We start from the raw sequence: 12,099 nt of genomic DNA, 5'->3' as shown, positions 1-12,099 counted from the left end.
TTTCTTCTAGGAGTTTTATGGTCTTAGTTCTTCCATTAAGTCTTTAATTCAAGTTAATTTTGTATATCCTATAAGATAGGAGTCCACTTTCATTCTTTTGCATGTGGCTCTCATTTTCCCAGCACTACTGGAGTGTCTTTTCACCACTGCATATTCTTGGCTCCTTTGTCATAAATTAATTGATGAATTATGTGTGGCTTATTTTTGGGCTCTTCTGTTCCATTGATCTGTGTGTCTATTTTTAATGCCAATACTGTACTATTTTTATTACTATACCATTATTTGTAATATGGGTTGAAACCAGGGAGTGTAATGAATTTCAGCTTTGTTCTTTCTCAAGATTGCTCTGGCTAATAAAGGTCTTTTTTTATAGTTCCATACAAATTTTAGGATTGTTCTATATTTTTTTGAAAATATTTCAACTGGAATTTTGATAAAGATCGCTTGAATCTGTAGATTGCTTTGAGTAGTATGGACATTCTTTACAATTTGAATTTTTCTGATCTGTGAACACAAAGTATCTTTCCATTTGTGTCATTAAATGTCTTTCATCAATATCTTATAGTTTTCAGAGTACAGGTCTTTTATACCTCCTTGGTTAAATTTGTTTCTAGACTTTTCTTTTTGATGCAATTGTAAAGGAGATTGTTTTCTTAATTTCTCTCTCTCTCTCTCTTTATTTTTTTAGAGAGAGAGCAAATATGAGTAGGGATAGGGGCAGAGGGAGGGAGTGAGGGGGAATCTCAAGAAAACTCCCCACTGAGCAGGGAGCCCAACATAGGGCTCGTTCCTGAAACCATGATCTGAGCTGAAATCAACAGTTGGATGCTTAACTGACTGAGCCGCCAAGGTGCCTCTTACTTTGTCTTTCTGATAGCTCATTATTAGTGTATAACAATGAAACTGGTTTCTGGGCAGCCCCGGTGGTGCAGCGGTTTAGCGCCGCCTGCAGCCCAGGGTGTGATCCTGGGGACCCTGGATCGAGTCCCACATCGGGCTCTCTGTATCATGCCTGCTTCTCCCTCTGCCTGTGTGTCTCTCTCTCTCTGACTCTATGAATAAATAAATAAAATCTTTAAAAAAAAATGAAACTGGTTTCTGTGTGTTAATTTTGTATCCTGAGACTTCACTGAATTTTTTTTATTAGTTCTAATGGTTTTTTGGTGGAGTATTTAGGGTTTTCTATATCTAACACATCATCTGCAAATAGTCACAGTTTTACTTCTTTCTAATTTGTATGTCTTTATTTCTTTTTTTGCCTAATCCCTCTGGCTAGGATTTCTAATACCATGTTGAATAAATATGGCAAGAGTGGGCATCCTTATCTTGTTTCAGACCTTAAAGGAGAATTTTCAGCTTTTCACCATTGAGTATAATGTTAGCTGTGAACTTGAGCTTGTCTTATACAGTCTTTATTATGTTGAGGTATGTCCCTTCTTTACCCACTTTGTTGATGTGTTGGGGTTTTTTTTAATCATAAATGGTTGTTGAATTTTGTCAGATTCTGTTAGTGCATCTATTTAGATGATCATGTGATTTCTATCCTTCATTTTGCTTCTGTGCTGTATGATTGATTGATTGATTGATTTGAAATGCTGAACCATCTTTGCATCCCTGAAATAAAAATTCCACTTGACTGTGGTGTAGGATTCTTTTGATGTACTGTTGAATTCAGTTTGGTAATATTTTGTTGAGAGTTTTTGCACCTGCGTTTATCAGAGATGTTGGTCTGTAATTTTCTTTTCTTGTAGTGTCTTGGTCTAGTCTTAGTATCAGGATAATGCTTGCCGTGCAAGATGAGTTTGGAAATATTCCTTTCTGTTTTTTTAAAGAGTTTGAGGACAGTTGGCATTAATTCTTCTTTAAGTATTTGGTAGAATTCATAAATGAAGCCATCTGGTCCTCGACTTCTCTTCATTGGGAAGTTTTTGATTACAGATTCAATCTCCTTACCAGTAATCAGTATGCTCAGATTTTCTGTTTCTTCATGATTCAGTTTTGTTTGGTCTTTGTTTCTAGGAACTTATCTGTTTCTTCTACCTTGTCCAATTTATTGGCCTTCATTGTTCTTAGTAGTCTCTTAACGATCCATCGTATTTCTGTGGTATCAGTTGTTAACATCTCTTTTTTCATTTCTGATTTTATGTACTTGAGCCCTCTCTTTTTTCTTCTAACTAAAGGTTTGTCAATTTTGCTTATCTTTTCAAAGAAACAGATCTTAAGTCCATTGATCTTTTCTATTGTCTTTTTAGTCTCTTTCATTCATGTCCTCTCTGATCTTTATTTCCTTCCTTCTACTAATTTTGGGCTTTGTCATCTATCTTTAGTTCCTTAAGGTGTGAAGTTAGGTGGTTTGACTTTTCTCATTCCTTGAAGTAGGCCCTTGTTGTTATGAACTATTGCCTTAGAACTGCTTTTGCTGCATCCCATAAATTTTGGTATATTACATTTCCATTTTCTTTTGTCTCAAGATATTTAAATTTCTCTTTTGATTTCTTCTTTGACTCATTCAGTGGTAGTTCAGTAACATGTTAAATATCCATGTATTTGTGAATTTTCCACTTTTCTTCTTGTAATTATTTCTACTTTCATAGTATTTTGGTCAGAAAAAAATGTTTGATATGATTTTACACTTCTTAAATGTATTAAGATTTCTTATGTATTCTAAGATATGATTTGTTTTGGAGAACATTCCATGTGCACTTGAGAAGAATGTGTATTTTGCTTTTGTATAGAATCTTCTGTATATATCTGTGGAGTCCATCTGTTCCAATATGCTATGTACAGCTTATGCTTCCTTACTGATTTTGTCTGGATGTTCTATCTATATCATTAAGTAAGTGTAAGTGGGTATTAAAGCCCTCTACCATTATTGTATTGCTAATTACTTACTTTAGGTCTGTTAATATATGCTTTATATATTTAGGTGCTCCTATGTTGGGTTATAAATATTTACCAATGTTTATACGCTTGTTGGATTGACCCCTTTATCATTATGTAACGTCCTTTGTTATTATAGTCTGTTTTAAAATATATTTTGTCTGATGTAACGACTATGGCTACCTCCAACTTTCTTTAGGTTTTTCTTTGCATGGGCTTTTTCCATCCCTTCACTTTCAATCTGTGTGATCCTTACACCTAAAGTGAGTCTCTTATAGGTAACATATAATGAGTCCTTTTTTTTAATTCACTGAGCACTTTTTTTTTTTTTAAGATTTTATTTATTTGAGAAAGGAAGAGCAAGAGATAGTGAGAGAGAGCACAAGCAGGGAGGAGAAACAGGCTCCCCACTGAACAGGGAGCCCAAGGTAGGGTTCTATCCCAGGACCCTGGGGTCATGACCTGAGCCAAAGGCAGATGCTTAATTGACTGAAGCACCCAGGAGCCCCAGCTCTATGTCTTTTGATTGGAGAATTTAGTCCATTTTACATTTAAAGTAATTATGGATAGTTATGTACTTACTGCCATTATGTTCGTTGTTTTCCGGCTGTTTTGTAGTTCCTTTCTGTTCCTTTATTCTCTTCCTTTGTAGTTTAATGACTTTTAGTCTTAGACTTAGATTCTTTTATTTTTATCTTTCATATATCTACTATAGATTTTTACTTTGTGGTTACCATGAGGCTTACATATAAATATTTGTCACAGTCTATTTTATGATAATAGCTTAAGTTTGAATACATTCTTTTTTTTTTTTAATTTTATTTATTTATGATAGGCACAAAGTGAGAGAGAGAGAGAGAGGCAGAGACATAGGCAGAGGGAGAAGCAGGCTCCATGCACCGGGAGCCCGACGTGGGACTCGATCCTGGGTCTCCAGGATCGCCCTGGGCCAAAGGCAGGCGCTAAACTGCTGCGCCACCCAGGGATCCCAGTTTGAATACATTCTAAAGCTCTGTATTTTTACTCTTCCCTCCCTCCTCCGTTTTTGATGTTACATCTTTTTATCTTGTGTATCCCTTGTTTGTAGTTTGGGGTTTTGTTGTTGTTATTATTTTTTTTACTACTTTTGGCTTCCAGTCTTCATACTGGATATGATTAATCCATTACACTTTTACGATATATTTACCTTAACCAGTAAGATTTATGCTTGCACAAGTTTTATTAATTAGTGCCCTGTCTTTTCATCTTGACAGAGTCCCTTTAATATTTTTTGTAAAGCTGGTTTAGCAAAATGATTAACATCTTTAGCTTTAACTTGTCTGGAAAACCCTATATCCAGTTCTGAATGATAATATTGCTAGTTAGAGTATTCTTGGTTGTAAGTAGTTTTTCCTTCAGTACTATGAATGTATCACGTCACTCCCTTCTGTCCTGAGGTTTCTGTGGAAAAATCTGCTGATAGTCTAATGGGGGTTCCCTTGTACAGAAGTTGTTTTTGTCTTGCTGACTTCAAGATTCTCTAACTTTTATATGAATCTTAGTCCACTTGATGTTGTCCCATAAATCCCTTATGCTATCTCCACTTTTTTTCATCTATTATAGCTATAGAATAGGGTATTTATGGGACAAGGTGAGTCCAGGATCCCCTCAGAGCCAGGTTGATCCAAGAGCATCCCTGAATGGCAGGCCCCAAAGACTGGGGCACCAGAAGCATATAAAAGCTCCCCTCCAAGAGATCCTGGTGCCCTCCGAGGTCTCCAGTGAGGATAGTCCGCCCTTTGCTGTGTTTAATTAGAAGTCTGCCCCTCAGGCTGCAGCTATGATGATAAGCTATTAGGCCTCTTTTACAGAGTCAATTGCTGGGCCTGTTGTCTCTTGCTGTGCCCTGGGAATACTGGACATTTAACCACTCTCTCTGTTGGTTATGGTCCTGTGAGGCCCACCAGCTTAAGTCCCATCTCCTGGCCCCCAGAGCCAGGAGATATAGAGGTGTCCTCTAGCAGCAGCTGCAAAAGCCTATACATATATATTTTTAATTTTATTTATGAGAGAGAGAGAGAGAGAGAGGCAGAGACACAGGCAGAGGGAGAAGCAGGCTCCATGCACCGGGAGCCTGACGTGGGATTCGATCCCGGGTCTCCAGGATCGCGCCCTGGGCCAAAGGCCGGCGCCAAACCGCTGCGCCACCCAGGGGTCCCCTATATATTTTTTAAAAAGCATCCTCCAGTTGGAGCAAGATAGGAGTGTAAAGATGAATGCCCCCTAGCCCCCATACCTAGAGTACCCCAGCATGCCCCTAAATGTGTCAAATCAGATACCTGACCCTCAGGCTAGTGCTCTGAGACAAGTAAATGGGCCTCTTCCACACAAAGTCCAGGCACCCCTCAATGGGCCACTTCCATGCGGGCCCTGAGATGGGTGAGTCCAAGTGTGTGAGCCCTTTAAGAGCTGTTTCTGGGATCCCTAGTCTTGTGGGTGTCATGGTTTACATCCATTGGTTTTCAAAGCTAGATGTTTTAAGGGTCTCTCAAATACAGATCTTAAGGGCCAGGATGCCCAATGTGGGGTTTAAGGCCTTTGCTACTCAGGGAGAAACTCCAGGTTTTGAGTTCCCTCCCTCCCAGCTGTGGGTCTCTGCATTGGGAGTGGGACTTATGGCAAGATTGTGTCCCAACGTCTCCTACCTACCATGACATGGGCCTTCTCTCATTCAATGTGGAGTCAGCCAGTTTTTAGGTTTTTGGGGTTTTTGTTTTTTTGTTTTTTTTTTTAGAGTAGGCTGTCCTTTATGTAGCTGTAGAATCAGGGTGTTTATGGAAGGTTCAGGATCCTCTCATGTTGTCCTCTTCAACTGTATTGTGACCTGCAATATGATTTCCATTTTTACGTAATTGTAAAAATGAGAGAAGTCAGTCACCAAGAGCTGCAGCAAACCCATGGCTAGAGCACCCCAAGGTTTGGTGTTTAATCCTCCTGTGGTCAGCAGTTACTGTAGGACTCTGCTCCGCCCAGCATGTGCGCTTCTCACAGGCCTGGAGCCTGGGAGAGAGCAGGTCTCACAGATATCCACGCATGTCTCCCTGTTCCAGAGTCTGTCCCACTGTGAGCTCATCACTGATGATGGGATCCTGCACCTGAGCAACAGCACCTGCGGTCACGAGAGGCTGCGGGTACTGGAACTGGACAACTGTCTCCTCATCACCGACGTGGCCCTGGAGCACCTGGAGAACTGCCGCGGCCTGGAGCGCCTGGAGCTGTACGACTGCCAGCAGGTTACCCGCGCAGGCATCAAGCGCATGCGGGTAAGCGGGCACGGGGCTCCACTTCCTGCAGTTTTTAAGCCATGAATACATCAAGAATCCAGCTTCCACATTTTCTCTTAAGCCTATAGTGATACAAACTGACGCTATGCAAGTGTCTTATTCCAGATTTCCTTATTAGGTCTCCCTCCTGGCAGATTCAACTTCCAGAATGGGTGTGGGGCAGAGGTGCCACAGTCTGGGGATCAGAACTCTTGTAAGGAAATCCGGGACATAGTCATCACCAGTGGGAAGGAGACCACAGTCCTGGTTAACTTCCAGAGAAGAGGCCTTAAGCAGAGGGTTTTCTCCCCCCAGGCAGTTCCCCTAGTCTCCTTGAGTGTGCTTTAGGTTGAGGCAGCTTTGCATTCATGTCCCAGAGCTGGCCCAGGGGCTGTGGCTGTGAGGATTCCGCTCAGGGCGCAGGACTAGTGACTGCCCCTGGGCAGATACTCTGTTCACCTCTCTTCAGAAGGTGTTGCTTTAGGGGATATGTATGTCAACAGGGGCAGCTCTGGCCTACACTAGAAATGCTATATGAACTCTGCCTGAGCATCAAGTAGAGTGGATTCTACATGGAGAACTGTAGGCCTGTCTGGGATTGTCCCTCTAATCCTCAGCGTAGCCTCTTGATGACTACTCGGCACTCCTCATCTGTCTTCTGCTTCCAGGCTCAGCTCCCTCACGTCAAAGTCCACGCCTATTTTGCTCCTGTCACTCCTCCGACCGCAGTGGGAGGAAGTGGCCAGCGACTTTGTAGGTGCTGTGTCATCCTCTGACGACAGCTGCCTGAGCCCAAGGCACAATGAGATGTTTCTTCCTCCAGAGAAGACCCAAGTCTTCCCCACCTGCTCCACCTTCACCCAAATCTCTTGGTTCTCCACTGGGAAAGACATTTACAGGTAAAAGACTTCAGTAACTGGTGATAGTTTTCACCTTTAGTCTACCACGATGCAATCAAATCAAAGCCTTGTGTCTGTCAGCACATGGCAAGAGTGGTCTCAGTGCCGCCTGGAACATGCAAGAGACCTGAATCTAAGAGGTGGGTGCCTTCTTAGGTACAGAAGTTCTGCTGTTGGCTTTGTCAGCATTCCTCAATAGACCATCAGTGTTAGCACAAATCAAGCAGAAAAAATAAGCTGTTGATTTTTTCTACCTGATACTTAAGCCAGTGGCCTACTTTAATTCACATTGATTTCATTTTGATTAGCAGGACTTTTTCCACTTGATGAAACAGCAAAACTTTCTCAAAGTGACCTGTACTGCAAATTCGTGATGCCTGAGAGTTTTATATGTAGACTTAGGTGGGAGGCAAGTTAGTAGATTTCCATGAGACACCAAAGAAATGAGGACTCAGAATTGGGTGGAGCAGGGTCTTCACCTTTCTGTTTCTGTCAGCTTGTCATCTACACTTTTGGGGACCAGAAACTAAACAAACACAACTCAGAGGCTGTGTTGCCTGACTGGAAATAAGCTGTGGCGTGCGCTACAGCAGAGTGCATTTTTGTTGTAGGAGAAAAGCTAATCATGTCATCTCTCACAAAATTTGGGGGACCTTAAGGAAATAGAATTAAGGCTTAAGTTATCTATAATATATATAATCAATTAAAAATAATGAATGGATGCATGTAGAATGGGTGTGATTTTTTTCCAAGTTTATTTTAAAATCTTAGAAATCAAGTTACACCAGAACTATTCAAAAATTGTACACACTTAAAACTCAGATCAGTAAAGTGTTGGCACCTTTTAGACTCATAAAAATGAATAAACCATTGCAATGCTTAAGTCAGAGGGTTTTATTGCTATAATCTTAATGGCAGACAAATCTGAGCAAAACCATTTTCCAAATTCAGACCTTCTTAGTATTATCTAAAATCGGATAAGCTCTGGTTTCCATTCTGTGCTGTTCACATGTGTAGTATTTATTAAGATTAGGAACCCATCACCACTCTCACATTGTGAACTTCAGTGTTCATGGCAGCTGACCCTTCCTAACAACCAGCACAGAGCTCACGGGGAGCTGGAGTGGAACAAGCCGAGACGGTTATTTTCCCACAACTGCAGGGCTTCCTTTACACGGGCCGTTTAGGAGCATTCAGGTTACAATGGAAGAGAAGGCAGGTGCACACACGACCCCTGTTAATTTAACAAGACTATCAGAATGAGCATCCAGGCCCTGATGGAGTCAGGGCCGGACGATGTCCTCCAGTATTGCCCGGTCTAGCATGTGTGCTTTTATACCACAGCGACAATTTTGATATACGTTGACACCACTCTGCGTGGGGGCGTGACTGATGTAGGAAGCTATTTAAATAAAAAGCATAAAACACACACTTGCTTCAGTAAATTATAGTCTCTCTTAAAAATTTCTATGACCAGGGCTTTCTATACCATCTCTTTTGAGCCAGGACACAACCATATCAGAGTTACTGGACTCCCTCCTCAATGACCTTTGACTTCATTAGAAGAAGGGAACAGCACAGATGAGGTTTCTCAAATGAGAAAAGCAAGGCGGCTTCCTCTGTAGGCATGGAATAGTTCATGGAATAATCTGTCCTCAGCTGCATCAGCTTTGAGAAAACAAACCAAAAAGAATGCAACACATAGGCCTCACCTCTTAAAACATGTAGACTTGGGTGTGCTCAGCACACACGCATGGAACCCCCTCGATTCTAGGGCTTGAGGTGACACCATCAGGAACTGGGATTTTAAATGAGACACGAGTTTGCAAAACAATCGGAAAACATTTATTATACTGAAATGTATACATCCTACTATTAAAAAAAATAGCAAATTTGCTGGTGCCATAATTTAACCTGCTTTGCTGGGACAGACTAATGTTCAATGCTGCTTGGTATAATTTCAAGTTCAATGAGCTTTTAAGTGTTCTTGACCCCACTTCTAAAACCTGATGAGGAATTCAAAATAGCACACAGCATTAAATGACATTTATTGTTCCATATATGTTGAGACTCAAAAAGGAATGCTAAACAGACAAGCAAAACTCTAAAACAAGAGATATGCTCACTTCTTTTCCAAATGATTGGTACAGAAGAGGTGTTCATATGAAAGCAAAGGGAGATGGCAGAAAGAAAAGTTCCCCCGCTTCAGGGTCTACAGAATTACAGATCTTTTCAGACTGAAGATGAAAATGTATGAGACCAGGCTCCTCTGTATCCAATAACCCCCTCTACAAATAAAACACAAAATGTCAAAGCTTTTTCCCATCGAAGTAGTTTGTCTTCTGGGAGAGATTTCAAAGCCCAAATTACTCATTCCTATTCCTGCCTGAGCAAAGATAAGAATCAAGGAACACATTCAGAACCAAGACAGCTGGTCAATGGTCAGAGATGCTACAGTCAGAGTGGAACTGAAGTTTAAAAAACCGGTCTCCTATACCACAGGCCTCAGAGATGCTTGCTGGGGCGTGTGGGGAAGGCTTGGGGCCGGGAGAAGCGACAGAGGAAAACAGCAAAAGCCGTGGACTCCCTTTGAGAAGTGCACTGGCAGACAAGCATTTGGTTTTGTGGAAGAGGCACCTTTTTATGGAAAAGAAGCTATTATGTTGTATATTAAAAAGCCTCTTAATCACCAAAATGTTTACCCATGATTGTACTAAAGCTCAGTATTTCAGAAGTGTGGTGAAATTTTACGGTACAATTTAGTGTTTCATTTATGACATCTCGTTTGCCATGAATAATTTCTACTTGTTGGTAACTCAAAGACCCCTTTCACAGCAAGTCAGAAACTACCATACTTTCCCCCCTACCTAGGTCACCGGTTTCCACTGTCTGGGGAAGGGCTTTAAAAAACATTTCAGAACAGGACAGTGCAGGGTGGGGAGGACAGAGAAAGGGAGGAATACCACATGAGTTTAAAAAGCAATGGGGCTTCAAAAATGAAAACCAGAAACAAAATGCTAAAAATGGAAGCAGAAGCAAAAGGTTTTTCAATAAATCTTGACAAAGCAAAAACACAAAAGTCTTTGTACCTATTAGGATTTACACTGATCCTCTCACCAAGGTACTCTTGATAATGCAGTTTGCTTCAAGCCCGCCTTCCTGGCTTGGATCTTCCCCGCTCTGGCACGAGCCCGTCACACACACCCTTAGACATGATTTGTTCCGAGAAGGTGCCAGGCCTCTTACCTGACCACTGATCATGGTATGGGCACATCACATCTGCAGACAGATTCTGTGCTGAGTCCACGACACCACTGTTCCCACCCCCACCCTGGGTCAGCATAAGGTTCAGGCAATAAGAGCCAAACTGGCACAGAAGGTAAATGCCCACAGTACGTTTTTACATTCATTTCCAAACCGCATACAGTGTAAAAAGACAGCAAAGGCTGCTTCTAGGAACTGTATCTACTGGCCTCTGCCAGGGAAGCAGGCAGCGCTGCCTGCATGTGGCCCCCAGAGCTGCACGCATGTTGTCCCAACGTGCTCACTCTCACGAGGATGCTTGGCTGTGGCAGTGACAGTGAGGAGATTCGCCTCTCATACAGCTCATTAGAAAGGTCATCTTGTGTTTTCAATATGAAACATTTCATACGGTAAAATCCAATCCCAAGACTTCTTGGATTCAGTCTTCACACACTTTTAAGCGTGACTTTATTTGGTACTGAATATAGTTCAGACTAAGTAAGACATCACTTCAAAACTATGTGGATACCATCGCCATTCTCAGCTGCAGGAAAAGGAAAGAGATGTTACACACAATTCTTTCAGTCAGGCTTAAGACAATCAAGGCTATTAAACTGAAAACTGCCAGAAAGCTACAGTTTCCCTTCCCAACTCAAGTTCCCTTTAAATAATTCTAGAGAAAAAAAGCATGTACAACACAGTCCCTGTTGAGATATTTTACTTTCTGATGTCAGGCCCATATGCCCATCAGCACCCTGCACCCATGCTCCCTGTCACCTCTGGGGGGTACGGGACTCAAGACAAGTGGCCAAAATGATGTGAGCAGGGGGCGGGGAGCTGGGGACAGAGCAGTGAGGACGCCGTGCAGCCCACGGGACAGCCACCTCCACACAACACAAACTGAGTGCTTCCGTCCACCTTTTCTGGAAATAATTTTGTAGCTCCTCAGAGGCAGATCTGAAACATTTTGAAAATATCACTACTTTTGTCTGATGGCCCAGTGTTAATCGGAATGGCTAGGAACAGTACAGGCATTCATCAAGAAACAAAAGAAATTTTTTCACGAGGACAGGAGCCTGAAAAACAGTGTACTGAGATTGTAGGGGATGTCCTGTGATGTCTGACATCAGCAACACAACCATACAATTACAGGATGAATTTCCTTGTTTACATCATTTGAGTTTTGCAGAGTAAAAGCTGTACTGCTGTGACAACAAAACACTGAGGAGCACTACGCCAAAGATGCTGTGGCAGTGAAAGATGAAGTGAACAGCTCGGAAAAGCAACCCTGCAGATAATGAGATGGCAACCTCGAGGCACCCGGCACAAGCAAAGCCGTAACATGGGTGCTATTTTACACTGCTCCCTTCAAGAATGACATCTAGGAAAAGGGGACACAGGACTTGCTCTTCAAAGTACAGCTTTCGTGTAAGATTAGATTCAGATTTTAACCCACCAGACTTTTAAAGTCTCTTCTCATATAATAATTTTGCATTTAAAAATCCTTCCATTGGTGGCTTAGTGAAGCGTCTGCCTTTAGCTCAGGTCATGATCCCAGTGTACTGGGATCAAGTCCTACATCAGGGTCCCAGCTCATCGAGGAGTCTGCTTCCCTCTCTTCCTCTACCCTTCTCCCTTGCTTGTGCTCTCACCCACTTTCTCATTCTAATAAATAAGTGGCTAAATAAATAAGCCCTTTAAAAAAAAAAATCCCTCCATTAACCCTCCAGCTGGAACCTCCTTCCATATTCTTTCCCTAAATGATTTCCACAGCT

At 41.8% G+C, this 12,099-nt stretch overlaps 2 protein-coding genes across 4 annotated transcripts in view; one reads left to right on the top strand and one right to left on the bottom strand.

Annotated features, from left to right (window-relative positions):
* FBXL2 (F-box and leucine rich repeat protein 2) overlaps window positions 1-7,806 on the top strand; it is a 108,659-nt gene extending 100,853 nt beyond the window's left edge. The window contains 2 exon segments of the mRNA XM_025461430.3: window positions 5,970-6,182; window positions 6,851-7,806. Coding sequence (XP_025317215.3) covers window positions 5,970-6,182; window positions 6,851-6,958 — 321 coding nt within the window. The 3' untranslated portion in view covers window positions 6,959-7,806.
* Window positions 7,807-7,817: 11 nt separating this feature from the next.
* UBP1 (upstream binding protein 1) overlaps window positions 7,818-12,099 on the bottom strand; it is a 52,534-nt gene continuing 48,252 nt past the window's right edge. For all 3 annotated transcript variants that reach the window (XM_025461425.3, XM_025461428.3, XM_049099794.1), the window contains one exon: window positions 7,818-10,868. In XM_025461425.3, coding sequence (XP_025317210.1) covers window positions 10,831-10,868 — 38 coding nt within the window. In that variant the 3' untranslated portion in view covers window positions 7,818-10,830. The remainder of the gene's footprint in view (window positions 10,869-12,099) is intronic.

The sequence above is a fragment of the Canis lupus genome, chromosome 23 (genome assembly GCF_003254725.2).
Source record: "Canis lupus dingo isolate Sandy chromosome 23, ASM325472v2, whole genome shotgun sequence".
NCBI classification, from domain to species: domain Eukaryota; kingdom Metazoa; phylum Chordata; class Mammalia; order Carnivora; family Canidae; genus Canis; species Canis lupus.
The sequence above is the reverse complement of the archived record's forward strand: the minus strand, read 5'-3'. Positions and strand labels throughout refer to the sequence as shown.